Source organism: Heteronotia binoei, chromosome 16, assembly GCF_032191835.1.
Source record: "Heteronotia binoei isolate CCM8104 ecotype False Entrance Well chromosome 16, APGP_CSIRO_Hbin_v1, whole genome shotgun sequence".
Taxonomy (NCBI): Eukaryota; Metazoa; Chordata; class Lepidosauria; order Squamata; family Gekkonidae; genus Heteronotia; species Heteronotia binoei.
In genome coordinates this window covers 45692804-45709909 of record NC_083238.1, presented here as the reverse complement: position 1 = coordinate 45709909, position 17106 = coordinate 45692804, and the positions used below count along the sequence as shown (strand labels likewise).

The 17106-nt window shown below is 43.9% G+C and overlaps 1 protein-coding gene across 1 annotated transcript in view; it reads left to right on the top strand.

Moving 5' to 3' along the window:
* Window positions 1-17106, top strand: part of PARD3B (par-3 family cell polarity regulator beta) — a 769788-nt gene that overhangs the window by 579021 nt on the left and 173661 nt on the right. Inside the window, exon 20 of the mRNA XM_060256951.1 lies at window positions 7852-8148. Coding sequence (XP_060112934.1) covers window positions 7852-8148 — 297 coding nt within the window. The remainder of the gene's footprint in view (window positions 1-7851; window positions 8149-17106) is intronic.

Here is a 17106-nt window from a genome sequence, read left to right as displayed (position 1 = left end):
CAGGTAAGCAACCTGTATTTCTCAGTTCTTCTGTTAATCTGTTAGCGGTCTTACAGGTAGTATTGTACAGCAGCATAGCAGTGGCCACCGTATTCCACATTAGTTGTTGTAGGCCTGTCGAAAGACTTCAGTTTTACAGGCCCTGTGGAATTGGGAGAGGTCCCGCAGGGCTCTTGTGGCCTCTGGGAGAGCATTCCATAGCGTTGCTGCTGCAACTGAGAAGGCCCTGGCCCATGTAGAGCTTAGTTTGGCCTCCCTTGGTCCTAATAAGAGGTAGGCTGTGCTCACTTTTTCCCTGTTACAGCACAGGTCTCTGCTTGGGACTTTAAGCTGATTAGTCCAAACTGATGCTGGCTGGACATTCCATCCCGTGACATCACTGTGCCTCACGATGAGCTAATTGGCTGTCGCCTTCAAGGTGCTGCCACAGTGCAGTTTGGTGTGGACCAGCTTCCAGTTGGAAACAGCACAGTATTTGAATTGCACATGGTCAACCAGGAATGCCACATGTTTACTGCTGCTGTCACTGAGGCTAGCACTGTTTCTAGCCATCGAGCCCCAGGTGTTGCAGTTTGGGGTACAGTGTGGGCATCCTCTAGACCCACTTCATGATTGACCAAGAACTGATACTTGTTGGTGTCAGTATGTATGCCCATAAGCACCCTTGGGTAGGTTTAATTCTCTTCCGCTTTGTTCAGTCAGATCCAAAACTTACCTTGGCAGCATGAGATTGGCACTTTAAAATGGCAAGATCATAAGCCAGTATACAAAGCTGGTCTGTTATTGCAGAGTAATAATTTTAAAATCTTCTTTCCATGGGTCCTGGTTGTAGAGATCTCATCGGTGGCTAGCAGAATCAAGCAGTGCCCCCTTCATTTATTAAACTAATTAATTAAGGCTATATTCCAAATCTGTTTGAAAGATAATTATGTAAATAGTCCTATTGTCAATAAGGCACCAAGTTACCCCAAATTCCCAATATTCTTTTTCAGCCAACTCTTTCTGTAACCGTTACATATACCTCTACCTATGTGAATTCAAGGTTTATCAGTGTGACCACTGGCACATTCCTGCATAGCAGTTTTAACTTTCAGTCAGACTCCATTTTAGCAGCTGTTACAATAAAAAATAACTAGCTTTAGGCATTTCACTGAAATAACCTCAAAAACAAACAAACAAACAAAAATCTAGAGTTCTCCTATATTGGATTACTCTGGTATATATTTTCTACATTGTTTTTTAAAGATATGGGAACAACTTGCAAGCCAGTATGCTTTTAAAATATACTAGTAAGAATGCTACTGTGAGTAGCACAAAACTCCAGGGCTCAGTTCAGGCATAAATACAAAGTCATGGTTTATTTTATCTATCATTAGTTTGCAAAACCTGTACAGCACACGCACAATCATTCAAATCCTGGTTCAGCTTTACAAAATGTTGGCCTTCAGGGCAATCCTAAACAGAATCGCACTTCTAAGACTTTGTAAGTGTAACTCTTCTTCTTTGTTACATTAGTGTAACTCTTCTTAGGATTGATCTGTTAATAGCTGATGCCCTGGTCTGGCCAGGAGTTGCAGTAGCTGGAGAGTAGTAGGGCAGCACCAAGAAGCATTCCATGATTAAGCCACGATGTCCACATTCATATATAGGGTTGCCAGGTCTTACCTGGTTCTCGGGGTGAGGCTGTTTTGCAAATGCAGTGCGATGACGTCACCCTGAAATGACATCATCACACCAAGCACATTGTGTGGGGATGCTCTAGCAATTTGGGTAAAAACTCTATGGTGCCATAGAGGGTTTTTTTTTTTTTCAAATTGCTAGAGCATCCCCACACAACATGCCCAGCGCTATGATGTCACCCAGAGGTGATGTCAGCACCAGGCACGTCACTCATGACAGAACCCTTAGGGGGCAGGAATCCCCCTGCTGGCCAGCTCCATGCTAGCAACTTTAGGGGCCCCAAAATCAAGGGAACCCTGCTCCCAGCTGGGAACCCTATTCATTTACTATGGGGCGCCATGCTTAAAATCAGCTGGTACAGAGCATGGCTTTTTTCTTGGAGGAACACAGTGGAATGGAGTTCCAGAACCACTTTGTAGAAACAAAATTATCCCAAAAAAAAAAAGTTTAAAAGTTTATGGGGGGGCACCCATGTTTTTCTCCTTCATTTCCCTCTTCAGAGTTCCGGCATCTCTTTTTCAAGGAGCGGGGGGATGTAGAGTTGCCAACCTTCAAGTGGGGTCAGGAGATCTCCAGGAATTACCTGATCTCCAGACTAGAGAAATCAAGTCCTCTGGAGAAATGGCTGCTTTGGAGAGTTGACACTACATAATTATGCCCTCCAGAAGCCTGCCGCAGGCTCCACCCCCCTATTTCTAAGAACTTCCCAACCCAGTGCTGGCAAGTCTAACAATCCAACCAACTCTGGGTTCTGGTTACAGATCCTGATTTGATGGATCCTAACTCACCACAGAATCATGGAAAATCTTACTGGCCACATTTAATTCAATAAAGCCATGGTTTTGTGTTATGTCTGCTCTGGGAGTCTTACGTAGCAGTAATGGGCCAGATTCTCATTCATGGCAAACAAAAAAAAAACACTTCTGAGACCAGTGGGGCTGAATGGACATAAAGCAACTGAAAACCTCAGTCAGTCGACCACGTTTGCATGCATCCGCTCCCCACCCCCCCTTCAGTTCTGTTTTACACTCTGAGGGCAGAGAACTAAAATGCTCAACAAGAGGCACAGACAAATGGACAAAATGTCAATTTGAACAAAGGCAAAGTGATTGCCTTCATCTTTCATTTCTAAACACAGCCCAACCATCCAAGGTGGAGGGGTGTAAAATATTAATCTTTCCTAACAATAATTTCTCTTGAAAGTACTCCATGGATGAAAGAGAAAGGAGGGAGAGAGAGCACCAGTTCACCCCCACACACACACACACACACATACACGTAGTCTTTGTCTGTATTGTTTTCCGCTTTCTTTGCAATGGAAATCCATCTTGGTGGCTGTCACGCTGCTGGCGCTCTCTGACACTGGGATTCATACAGTGCAGTTTCTCACAAAGGATGGTTATAGTTTACCAAAACTGATCAGGGTTTTAACTTTTTGCATAAATATCCATGAATTTGTTCCATCAGGGCATAGAATGGGCAAGCTGGCCTCCCCCCCACCCCCCCGCTGTGTGATCTTGCTTTCATCTTCCTTTCCGGAACCCTCAGAGAATGAAGCCTCTTGCATTTTTTTAATCTGCTCACTAATTACTTGTTCACTAGGAATTGTTACATTGTAGAAACGCAATGTTCTCGGATTTTTATTTTATTTGTAGTAACCTCAAAGCCTCTATTTAGTCCTATGGGGGAGTGCTGTTTGTTTCCTGCTCTTCCAGCTTCAGAGGACTTATTTGTCTCGGAAGTGACTTTCCCTCTCTTAGAGACCAATTCCACTGTGCTCTTGCCTCTAATTCACATAAATAAGTATTTTAGAGAGATATATCAATAATTCAAGAAAGCCAATTAAAGGCTTGAGGGAGGGGCCGTTGTGCATCCTTCCTAGACCACTCCCAACTACAGCAAGTTTCCAGCATTGGCTTTAACCATGTATAGCAGTAACCAGGGCCCGCTGTTCAACATGGTTCTAACTTCCATCATTACTGGAAGAGGGATTCATGCTGGAGAGGAAAAGGTTAGGGGGCTGGACCAAGAGGCCAGATCTTAGTACCACTTGGTACTGTGGTTTCCAACTGCTATGAACATTATCGAAAATAAAGAGAATCACAGTGAAGAAATAAAAAAAGACTAAGAGTCCAGTAGCACCTTAAAGACTTAGAATTTTTGGCGAGGGATCAGCTTTCGTGAGTCACCTACTGCAAATTTTGTTAGTCTTTAAGGTGCTATTGGACTCTTACTCTTTCCTCCTGCTACAGAAAGACTAACATGGCTACCCGTTTTGATCTACCACAGTGAAGAAAGGAATCCTGCGGATAAGATTCATTGGTTACCTAGGTGCTAAAGTAAAACATTAGAGTATATAATAAATAAATAAGCTTTCAAAGAGACGGAATTTCCAGACAGGTTAACAGTGTAACTTGCAAGCAAATTGTCTTTGCCTGGAAAATAATTAGTTAATTGAGAGCGTTATTCACTACATTTCTCCCAAACCAGATGGATAATAAAAACAATGTACATTTTTTTAAAAGATCCATTAAAACGTGTAATTAAATATTTCATAAACAAGGAGCAGACCTTGAAAAGAGGCCATCAACCTAACCATGACCTGTTAGCAGGCGCATGTTCGAGGGCAATTTATTTTTGCTTGGGAAATTGCTGTACCCACCTTAGTCTGTTGCTTCCTCCCCACACCCAACAGTTTGGAATACAGTTTCTTGAGAGTCAGCATCAGTATCAGGCAGCAGCAGGTGCGATTTCAGTGGAATTGGACTGAAGTAGTTTTGATTGCTGTTATGGGTGTGTTTTACAGCTTTTTCATTTTTTGCTACTTTTAATTTGATGGGGTTTTAAAAATATTGTACATCACCGTGGCCTGTTTTGAGAAAGAGTGATTTAAAAACTATATTGCCCCCCCCCCCCAATTAGATTGGGATGTATTTTTTGACCAGAAAAATAACACTCTCTGCAAACGGTACAGATCTACTCCCTAGAATCCATCATTGTTTTTCAAAAGCACATTTAGGATTATTAAAACGCAAAGGTAAAGGTAAGTCCTCTGTGCAAGCTCCAAGTCATTACTGACCCATGGGGTAACGTCACACTCACATAATGACATTTTCTTGGAGACTTTTTATGAGGTGGTTTGCCATTGCCTTCCCCAGATTTGCACTTTACCTCCAGCAAGCTGGGTACTCATTTTACCGACCTTGGTAAAGCTACAAGCTATGATACCTCTAGTGATAGTGAAATTTGTCCAGTCATAGCTTGTAGCAGGGCAGGGGTGCCCAGCAGAATCCTCTTCACAGAGACTTTCATAATTATGGAGAAACTTAGCAAGGGGCCTCACATTGCACTGGGCTTGGAGTAAGCAGAAGTTTTGGCCGTCTCTGAAGCCCAGCACAGCAGGGGACTTCGCACTTCATTTCTTCCGAGGCCTCTGGCAGATCCCTTGGATTTGTGATTGACTTATGGCATGCCCTCTGCTACTGCTCACAGCTTTAGAGCAGGTGGGAGCAGTGGGAGTCTCTGGCATTGCTTTTCCCCCACTGGAAAGCGAAGCATGAGATGAAGACAGCGTGCATAGCCCTTCCCCAGGTCCACTGAGCGTGCAAGAGGGGAAGGGCAGAAGGCAGCCACAAACAACAGCTGGCAGCTGAGCCAAGCCAAAATCTGTGGACTTTGCAGGTGATCGTTTCACACGTGGGTTTTTCTGTTGTCCATGCTTGAGCTGGGAAGCTGTGTTCTCTTCAGTCCCTCCCCCCCACCCCCCGCCGCCAAAGATTAATGAAAAATCTATGTTTTTCTTCTTCATATCATTTCATGTCACAATAAACCCAAGTTTGCCATTGAGTGTACATTCAACAGAGAATTGCAGGCAATCAAATCCTTATAGCTCAATATGATTGCAGGATTAATGGGCTGCAAACCTGTTTCTTTATCTTATTCGCACGTTACCTTTTTAGGTGTATGCCCATTTCAACATTACAGGCATTGCTGGATTTGCCCCAGAGACTCACTGTGATTTTAAGAAGAGAGTTCCCAACCAGGAACTCCTTTAAAATTTGCCACGGGCCCCTGGTCTGAATGGCACAGGCAAGCCCAATCTCATCAGATCTCAGAAGCTAAGCAGGTTGACAGTACTTGCATGGGAGACTTCCTTGAAATACCCAGTCAGGAGCCAGTGGCAGGCTCTATTCAGCCACCTCTCTGAATATCCTCCTGGCCTCTAGCAGGGATCAGTCACTAGAGGCTAACATTACTTCCAGGTGTATTGACACACACAAAAAAACCAAAAAAAATATTGCCAGGTGGGCCCAATTTTTGTCAGGACCATCCCTGTGCGGGGGGAGGAAGAGATCCTGCCCCCAACTTTTGCCCCCCAAAGTGGCACCAGGGAACATACAGGCAAATAGTGCTCCCCAGCACCATTTCAGCGATGAAAGTGCAGGGGATGCAGGAGCTTCCCCATGTTGTGATGGTCTCAACCAGAATTGACCTCCCACAACAACATTTAAAGCAATTTCCAGCTGGAAATTCTCTGTTTGAAATGGTGACATGTCCCAAGTGGGGGGGGGGGGGGGGGCGGGAGAAGAAGAAGAAGACATTCACCACCAAGTAAGATTGTAAAATTCATGGGCTAGAAAGTTCTTCTAATTTGTCCAGTTCACATGTTACCTTCTTAGGCGCATGCTAATAGGAGGGGGACTAAATGCCATAATGATTTTCCTTTGATTTTGCATTTATTCTTAGCGCCGTGTGGGTACTGGCTGAAAGTCTTGCTTAAATCTTGACATCTCCGCTCCTTGTTTCTGTCCGTCCTCCGTGATTTCTGCCGTAGTTATTTTCTCTCTCCTCTACTGTAAGCCTGTTTTTCTTTCTAATTCCTTACTCAGCCACTGCTTTACTATCGATATTTTCCTAGCGACAAAAGGCAACTGTTTAACAATGTTTATTATCCTCTTGTCTTTTTTTATCTATATGTATATGCATCTTCTATACCTATCTGCTTCCAGGAAAAGCTTCTGCGCTGCAGAATTTAATAATGGTGGGTAAATCCTGACTTCTTTTTTTAATTGGCAGCTCTTGTGCTTTAATCCTTCCTCCCGCTTTTCATTCTCCTGCGCTCGCTGTGTCAGGCTCATCTTGCCACTGTGATCTTTGCCATTTCTTTAATTACAGAGTGAGGCAGCCAAACATTTTTTTAAAAGTTGTGTATTATTAATAGCGCCTTGTTTAAAGTTTCCAGTTCCAGAGCAAATGTTGAATTGTACGGATTCCACTAGGTTTTGAAATCATACCTGGGCATTTTAAAAAATAATAATAAAAAAAATTTACCATTCTTATTCCCAACAGATTACACAATGGCGCTGATTAGCAGCACCGTTTTGTAATACCAGTTAAGGCTTTATCACAGTGGAGTACTGCCAGTAATAGTCTTTAATTCACTTATATGTACCAATTCATCTCTGTCAGGCTCCTATTCATTTCTTCCCTGTTTTACTCTGCCCCTAGCTTCTGTATAATGAGGTATGATGTCCCCCCCCCTTAAAGAAAGGGGGGGTGCACAGAAAACTCAAGCAAATTGCCTCTCCTCTTGACTTTTCAGACAACCGAGCCTGCAGTTCCCACATTAATGCACTTTTTATAAATTAATTTATTTAGGAGAATCTTGGAATTGCATGGGGGATATGGGGAAAGTGCACTGATCAATTAATTCAAATGCAGGGTGGGGGGAGGGAGAAGCAAGACTTTTGGCAGTCATCTATCAAAATCAACATTGTAAATCAATACCTGTGATTTAGTAGGGACCTGTCGTGGAGACGGCTCTTTCGGAATTCTTACAGTAGTGCATTCTGATGCCACTTGGGATTATGTTTGTGGGACAGGTACGCAGGTGTCATCAGTTTGCAAATACCCCGGCAGACGGAGGCGCTTTTCTTTAGTAATCATGGTGGTCCTGTGGTGACAAATTCGCTTGCTCCAGAGCATGATTACAAAGCATCAGATGTTCCCTAAGATATTAACTGGTGTTTGTTTAGAATGTGGCGCCTTGTGTTTTGTTTTGTTTTTTAGGGGGAGGAGGAACTGTTTTGAGAGTTGTTTTGTGAAATGGGGTTGCTCCTTAGTGTATTGGATGTTGACCTAAGCGCTAACCTTGGTTGCTTGGTCCCTCAGGATTGGGGCAAAGCATCAGGAGCTACGGCAGAAGCAGGTGAGAAGCCTCAATGAATATTCCACCGGCCCTGTAGGACCGCCTCCTGATATCGATGATGACGAAATGGACCCAAACTATGCACGGGTGAATCACTTCCGCGAAAGGTATCCAGCCGTCACTGCCTACAGACCATCTTCTCCGCCGCTTCCAGAGAACTTCGGGTGCAATAACCCTCCAGTGCCAGGGGATAAGGACCACTTGGAAGGACTCTATGCAAGGATAAACAAGCCGCCTCATCAGCATGCTCCCATTGAGAGGTAACAGTCCTATCCCAAACCTATTTATGTAAGAGTGTGAGTGTATTTTCCAAACGTATCAGAATGGCACAGAGCCCATATTCCAATTTGAAGAGTGGTTTTGAGAATAAATGAGCTGCCATTATGACCTGGTGCACATAAGCACAGAAATGTTTTGGCTGCTGCACTCCAAACAGTTGCACCACCTCATTGTAAGGTTGCTACCTCCAGGTTGGGGATTCCTGGAGATATGGAGGCAAGTCTTGTCGAGGGGGAAATATGGGGAAGGGATATCATCTAGAATGTATGGCATACCATGCATAGAGTTTGGTTTGCCCTTCAAACTATCTTTTTTTCCCCAGGGGACCTGATCTCTGCAGTCTAGAGATCAGTTGTAATTCTAGGAGAAGTCCAGGCTTCACATGTGGGTTGGCAACCTAACTAGAGCGCTGTTATCAATTGCAATCATAGGCTGGCAAGTTGGAGACTTGTCAGCGGAATAGGCAGATGAACAGATGGTTGTGATCTTAAACTAGTTTTATGTCTCTTAATTCTTGACATTGCAGTCCAAACAGAGCTGCACCCTTCTAAGCCCACTGACTTCAGTGGACCTTGAACTGTGGAACTCTGTTTTTAACTGGAGATGCCATAGGCTCAACCTGGTACCTTCTGTTTGTGCAGGGGATGCTCTACCACTGAGCCCCAGCTCTTCCTCAAAGTGAAATCTAGCCCTGAATTTGCTTTATTGTGACACAGACCCTTGATCCATAGGAATGGGCACGAACTGGGAACCTTACCCTGCTTTGCAAACCGGTTTGGGTTTGTGTGCTTTGTGGATCTTCCCTCCCTCCTTTCTGCTGGTGGCCGCTCCTCAAGGTTGGCAGAATGGAGGGAGGGAGGAGATCTTCCAAAACCCATTTAAGGGGAAGCAGGTACCATGCGGCAGTGGAGCATGCTCACCTGCTGTCAGCTCAAAATCCATTGAAAGGGAAAGTTCCTTTTAAATAAGTTTTGCAGGCGGGCACTGTGCAAATTTGCCGCTTAACCTCCTTTCCTGCACATGTCCGCTGTCAACTCAAAACCCATTTAAAGGGAACACTTCCCACCATTAGCCTCATGAACCTCCAAAACGACATTGACCATCCAGGAAAATTAGTATAGGGATGGGCACTACCAGGGCTTGCGAACCATGAACTGGGTCTGGTTTGTAATGAATGTATGTAATTCAGTTTGGGCCCATTCTTAGTCCGTATTGTCTTCTCAGTCACCTAAAGAACAATGGTTCTGATTACAAAGATGTGTTCTGTCATTCCAACTGACTGTAGTGCAGACAGTCAGGATCTTGCATTTGCTTGAAAGGAAACTATGTGTTCCCTCCGTGTTTGCACCACTGCTGTTCTCGCAGGGTCACAATAAAATCAGAATTGTTCTGAAAACGGCTCCTGTTTCGCACATTGACTGAGTTGACTTGCTTCCAATCCAGCTGTTGTGCTACTGAGTGAGCTGTTTTCTTTTTCCTGCTTGGAAGCCGTTGTTGTTCTACGGTTCCGAAGGCTGGAGTGTATGGATTGCTTTTTCGGCCCCCACAACCACTTGGTGCCCATTAGCAACCAGCGTTCGGAGCATATATGGTGATTTACTATGTATGCTTACAGTTTACATTTCCCCTGTTGTGTGATATTATCCGCTTTCAATTAGGTTGGAGGAAGGACTGAAAGTCCTGGCACTTTTTACGCAGACCGTAAAGCTTGGCTTCACAAGACGAATTACCTTTCAGGGCCTTTCCAATAAGCAAGTGGGGAGGAAGGAGCCATTTTTAATCCTTACTGTCAAGCTTCCAGGTAGAGTGTTAAGAAATACAGTATTTTTTTTTTCTCTGTATGAGTTAAAAAGGGAAACTTGCATTCTTACAGCACAACCATGCAGCCATCACCAGGAGATTTTGAAAGCAGGCTTCTCCTGGCATTAGGGAGTATAAGAAATACTGTGCTTGACTAGGCTTCCTGTGTTTAGAAAACACAGGAACAGTCCAGCTTTTGGGATTTTTTGTTGTTGTTTTCCCAGCAAAATCTGCAAGTGTAGGCAAAGCAGATATCTGGGGCATATTACATGAACACACATCTAGCTGCCTGATACTGAATCAGACACTGGTCCATCCCGGTCAATATTGTCTGCTCAGACATAGCTTGGTGTAGTGGTTAAGTGCATGGACTCTTATCTGGGAGAACCGGGTTTGATTCCCTACTCTTCCTTGGGTCAGGCATAACTCTCTCAGAGCTGTTCTGCTCAGAGAGCAGTTTCTGGGAGAGTTCTCTCAGTCCCACCTACCTCACAGGATGTCTGTCGTATTCCTGGTCAGATTAACCAGCAGAAACAAGGGCCAATTCCCCACTAGCCTTGTCCTGGTCTCACACTCCTCTTCTCCATGGCACTTGCGTCCAATTTCACACAAGCTGCTGCGGGCTTGCGACTTGCCCCGCCTCTTTCCCACAGCAAGCAAGAGCCTCTGAAAACTAGTTTCTGCTTGCTGCGGAAAAGAGGCGGGGTGAGTTGCAGCTTTGTGGCAGCTTGTGGGGAATCGGACAGAAGCGCCATAGAGAAGAGGAGCACGAGACCAGGACAAGGCTAGTGGGGAATCGGTAGAGGATTGAACCTGAGGCCTTCCAGCATGCCACTGAGCCACTTTCCTTCCCAAAGCTATGCATGCCATCTTGTTTCCTGTTTTAGCTTTGTCCACTAGACCAAGGAGTAGAAAAATCATAGCAAGGCTTTTATTAGACAACTGAAGTAATTCCGCATATATCCAGGCTAAGTGTTTAGCACTTGGTACATCATGCACCAGTTTCCTCACTTTCTTGCTCCTGTTCTTTTTCACATGACTTTTCACAGTTAATTTTATTTCAGATCAGTGATTCCCCCCCCCCCCCCTTCTCCCACCTCTGACTCATAATCTGTGGCGCAGGATGTGAGGACCTGAGAAATGACTTAAATGAGTTATTCCCCCCCACACACACACACTTTTAGTTTCGACAAACAGAGTTTAGATGATCTCATCTCAGTCTAGGAATTCCAGTCATGGGCCATTACCATAGAGAATTGAATTAAAACGCATGCATTGAACCAAGCAATCGCTTTTTTTTCATATAAAGAATGTATTATCATCCTTTTAATGATTTTATAAAATTATGAGACTGCTTATAATGAAAGGATCTCTGCAGCTTGATCAGCGAAGCTAGTAACTGATTCACAATTAGCCCCAAGTCCCCTTGCAAAATGCCCTAATTTAATGTCCTAGTTCTTATTTGTCCCCAACTACCCCAAGCTTCTGTAGACTTCAAAAGAAAAGAAGAAATCCTGAATAAATGAGCTGCAACATTAACCTGTTGTCAGGATCTTCTTGGAATTTTGATATATATCTTACAGTTTGAACTTCCCTCTTGACTATTTCAACACAACTCCAGTGACCGGAGACAGACTTGCTGTTTTTGTGGTTCACACATTTTTCTTGGCTAAATGTTTTTTGGGGGTTGGCCTGTTTCATCTCTTTTCCCCTCTCAGCTTTCCCTTTGAAACCTCACTCAGATCTATTAAAGAAATGTCAGAATTCAGTTACAAGAGCAGATGCAGAGTGTGTCCTGAGTTCAATCCTAGCTATTCGTATAAAAAGATGAGGTGATAGGGCTGGAAAACCTCTTTTTTTCTGAAAAATCCCATCCAATACTTAGCTAGGTCTCACTCAGCGGAAGGCTGGTTCACATCTTCCCTGAGTATGCTAATGTTTGTTCTTCCTTTCTTGTGTTTTGCAACTAATTTCTGAGTATGGACTACATTCATACATTGTCATTTATGGTTAATGTTCAGGTACGTGAATGGTGTGTGTGTGTGTGGTAAACTGTGTATGAGCACTGGATCACTAAGGATTGTGTGTGTTTCTTCCTTTTTCTAGAAAATGGAGGGACGTATTTTTGGTAGGCTAAATTGCTCTTCAACAGTGTTACTCCCATGGGCACTATGGCATCCACCAACACCATTCCTGGCACCCGCCAAGTGTTTTTCATTCATTCATTAGACCTTTATTGGCATTAATGTAAGAATACAGTATAGTTTAAAACCAACAGTAACACTATAGAATATAATAAAATCTTAAAAACCAGCAAAAGTTAAATGACATAAACTAGCTGTGGGCTATGCATGAATAAAAGCCTCTTTGATTTGGATCACAACCTGTAAAAAGCAAGCAACATGAGTAGTGACAAAATTGTGTTTCCCGTGGAGTAAAAAGCGGACCTTGGCACTGTCAGAAAGGCCTTGATGGTCGGAGAGCAGTGCATCTAGGTATCTTGCTCAAGTGTTTTTAGAAAGTGGGCAGGGTTAGGTGTGGCTTTTCTCCAGCAAGAGTGGGTGTGCAGATTTTTTAAAAAAAAATATTGCTTCAACAGCAGCTGCCATCACAGAACAAGGATCTTTGCTGTGTGACTGACGATAAGCTCCAGCAGCCATTTTGTGTCTGGTTCCGTCTCCTGTGGCAGCCATTTTGTGACAGTGCCCACCACACTATGTCAGAATTCTAAAGGTGCCCTTAGACTTAAAAAGGCTGGGGACCCCTGCTCTACAAAGTTCTTAAAGATCTACAGAAGGAGGAGTTATCCTGTCAAACTGTCCTGGTTGAGGTAGGTGCCATAGGACCATCCCCTTCAAGTAATCCTACACTGGATCCCTTCTGAAAACAGAACTAGCCCCTTCTTCTCTTCTCCCTCTGCCCCAACTTATTCCTTTATGGAGGGCATCCACTGGGCCCAAGCACCCCTGAATGGCTGAGGTCTAAAGAGGCTAACCTAGTTGAACACAAGCTGCCTCGCCCTACTGAGGCTGTAGCAAAGTCATTGTTCTCTATACGAACATAAGAAGGCCTCAGCTGGATCAGACGGGTGGTCCATCTAGTCCAGCATCCTGTTTCACAAAGCGGTCAACCGGTTGCCCTGAAGGGCTCATAAACAAGGCATCACTAAATGTTTGATACTATTTTGACTGAGTTTTGCTAATTTGTCAGCCCAGATATATTTAGTATTCCTCTTAACAAACTGTATGTCTGGTTTCACTGTATCTGGGTCTCGGTGTTTCTTCCCAGCATGCGATGGTAACTCACCACTTAATCACAGACCTGTTGGAATTGTTGTATGGGACATTACAAAGATTTGAGAGTTATTTAAATCACGGTGCAAAAGTCTAAGCCAACAATTTCCAGGAGCAAGGGACAGCCAATGAAAGCAAGTCTTCCTTATGCTCAGGCTATTTTAGTGTAGGTTTGTGCACTCGAAAATGGGCTATATTCTTATTGATACATGTCTAGTATATATGCATGTCTTGTGGCCATTCACAGTCGACTGGAGCTGTTCACTGGAGCAATGGTGTGATGAAAATGTGTGACAAAATTTTCCAGGTACGTTATCATCTTACTCTCAGCACTGTTTTGCATGTTAGTACTTTTGCAGGTCAATTGCGGTTTGCGAATGTCTGTAGAAGTGGCTTTTCTGTGTGCAAGAACAGATGGATGTTGACACATGACATTTCCATCATTTTCTAACACCATTATCTCTGTTCAGAAAAAAGTAATGAATGATGCAGTAATAAATTTAGTAGGATAAATAGACATTTGTTTAATTTGTTGTTTGCCTCTTTTTGAATGCTGACATAGGCAAATGACTGTGTGAAAATGTATTGGTATAAATCTGCATCAGGCCTCACTAATAATAAGCACTGTGCATTGGCAATTCTGGGAAAGTATAACTGCAGCTTGTTTAAAACAATGGATCACTTGAGATGTCCAGGGATTCCCCAGCATTGGGCCTATGGGCTCCATGGCACCACTGACACCTTTTCTGGTGCTTGCCAAGTGTTTTTAGGAAGCAGCTGCAGCCAAGTGGGGCTAGGGTTGCCAAGTCCCCTACAGCCTCCGGCGGGGGACTTTTTTCGCACACGCAGTGCCGTCAACTGGAAGTGACATCATCACGCCAGCGATGCCACATGCCAGACATTCTAGGCATTTCCGGGAAAGCTCTGTGGTTTTCTCGGACACTCTAGCAATTTGGGAGGTGAAAACTCTCTGGTACCTATTGTACCATAGAGCTTTCCCTCCCAAATTGCTGGAGCGTTTTCCCAGAAACACCTACAGCGGCCAGTGTGCAGTGTCACTGGCACATTGACGTCACTTCCAGGTGACGTCATTGCACCAGCAACGTCAGGGGAGGTTCCTCCCACTGGCCCAATGTGGGCTAGCGAGTTGGGAACCTCCAGGGCAGGGGAACCCCCGCCCAGTCCAGGGGTTTGGCAACCCTAAGTGGGGCTTCTGTCCAGCAGTGCTTCTGACTGAGCATTGGAGATATGATTGGCTATGCAGATTCTTAAATATGTTGCTTTGGCAGCAACTGTTGCCACAGCACAAGGATCTTCACTGTGTGGCTGAAGGCAATCTGTTTCACCATTTTGTGGCAGGCTTCACCTCCTATGGCAACCTTTTTGTGACTGTGTCTGCCGCAATATATCAGAATTCCAAAGATGTCCCAGGCTCAAAAAGGTTGGGGACCCCTGGTTTATACTAGCCATGCTCTAGATCCAAAACCAACTTTTAAATGGACAAGGCTTGTCTGCTTTTGTTTTCCAATTTGTAGCCTTCCCATCTGTGTGGTGTTCTTCAGCCAGCTGCAGTTTCATCAGTATAATTTCCATGCTAACCCATAATTAGTACAAAACCAAAGTTTGCAAGCAGACTTCAACCCATGGTTTCTCATTTAGGGGTTGCTGATTAATTGCAAAACTCTGTGTGCACGTGTGTTTAATCTGGGCCAAATCTTAATTAAGCATCCATAAATGCAGCAAATGTCATGGCTGTGTGGGTATTTAAACCTAGGATTCCTAGATCCCAATTCATTAATCTCCGCAGGATCATACTAAGTGCAAAAGTAAAGGCATGGATTCCTTTCAATTATACCTTTTCCCAAAAGGTTAGATCCAGCTATCTTTTTCAATGATGAAAAGATAAGAGAGGAAATCCCCCTTTGACCACTCCAAAGCCTATGCTAGGGATCATCAGACTTCCATGGACAAAAGCCATCTGAGACATGGCTTATAGCAGGAAAGGGAATTGAGTGAGATTAAGTGAATGAGCTGGCTAAATCCAACCTCTTTCTCTGTATGAAAAAGGGGTTGAAATTAAATCAAAAGAGTTTCTGGCTCAACATTAGGAAGAACGTCCTGACCATTAGAGCGGTTCCTCAGTGGAACAGGCTTCCTCAGGAGGTGGTGGGCTCTCCTTCTTTGGAGGTTTTTAGAGGCTGCATGACCATCTGACAGCAATGCAGATCCTGTGAATTTAGGGGGAGGTATTTGTGAATTTCCTGCATTGTTCAGGTGACCCTGGAGGTCTCTTCCGACTCTATAATTCCTTAACAAGACGTAATTTCCAACTCTATAATTCCTTAACAAGACGTAATTTTTTGGGCCAAGAGACGACTCAAGTTCCTTTAACAGTCAGAACAGTAAAAAGAATGTTAACTTGTGTGTGTGTGTGTGTGTGCACATTCTTTTTTTTTCCAACCTGCCATTTAATTTTTAATGCTAATATGTATGTACGTAATTAAGAAGCCAAAATTGTCTGTGAAGTTGGTAAGCTGTAAGAATGGGAGAGGGAGATCATTACGCCCCTGCTCATGGATAGCTATTTGTGAACCAGCTGATAATGTGCAAAACGGAGATTTCGTAAGTGGCATTTTAAATGAATGGTTAATGGCTTGAAGATTAATTAAATAGTCAGAGTTGTTCAAAAGAGAACCTGCTAAAAAATTGTGTTTATAGGGCAGTCACTTTGCATACAGAAAGTGCAAACAGGAAAGGTGTGTGATATTTCCATCTTTCAAGCCAGCCACATGAAGCCTTTTCCCTCGAACTCTAAAACATACCTTACCAGATATACATAGTAAGAGATAGGTGTCCTAATTAATGTGCGCAGGTCAGTGGAGCTTTAATGCAAGACCATGTTAATCGTAATGAAATGTCATGAAAATGAGTGATAAAACTTATAATTTTTTTACTAGCATTCCATTTGAACAAATAAACAGTAAACGCTGCCAACATTGGCCTAATTTTGCCATCATTGATATCTGCGACAGGTTTTCTTTCATGCTTCACCCAGCATACCTTCCCCTTCTCATTATCAAAGTGATTTTGCATGTATTGTTCATTATATGATGTTGTGACCCAAGCTTGACATATGCTTGTGTGTCTGACTTTGAGTTGATCATAGGGAGGATTTGGGGGCTTGGAAGAAGAGCTTTGATATCGCTCTGGAGCACAATGCCATGCCTGGTGAAACTCCACAACGACTGCTCTGTTTGGCCCTCTGAAACATGTAGGCACCAGGAGCTGCCCTAGTCTCCCCCCCCCTCCCCCCTCCCCACACACAAACACACACACTGGTCTGGAACCATGCTGTCCCCCCAGCCCATCTGATCCTTGGAGGGGTTCTCTCTCTCTTAGTACCATTGCCACCAACTGGCCATTTTAGGAAAATAATTGAGAGGGCAAGTGCTCCCAACTTTCTTTCCTGTGTTGTTCTAAGACTCCACCTAATGCCCATGTCCCCCCAGTACCCGCCCAGTGACTGGTTACCACAGGAGTGGCATACAACTGACCACATCCCTTCCCTGGTGCCCGTTTTGAATAATGTGCTTAAATGATGTAGGTTCTTTGGAACAGAGAACTATTTGTTAAAACTAAAATGTCCACACCAGGGCTTTTTTTTGTAGCAGGAACTACTTTGCATATTAGGCCACACATCCCTGATGTAACCAATCCTCCTGGAGCTTACAGTAGGCCCTGTACTAAGAGCTGTGTAAGCTCTTGGATGATTGGCTACATCAGGGGTGTGTGGTCTCATATGCAAAGGAGTTCCTGCTACAAAAAAAGCCCTGGTCCACACACATA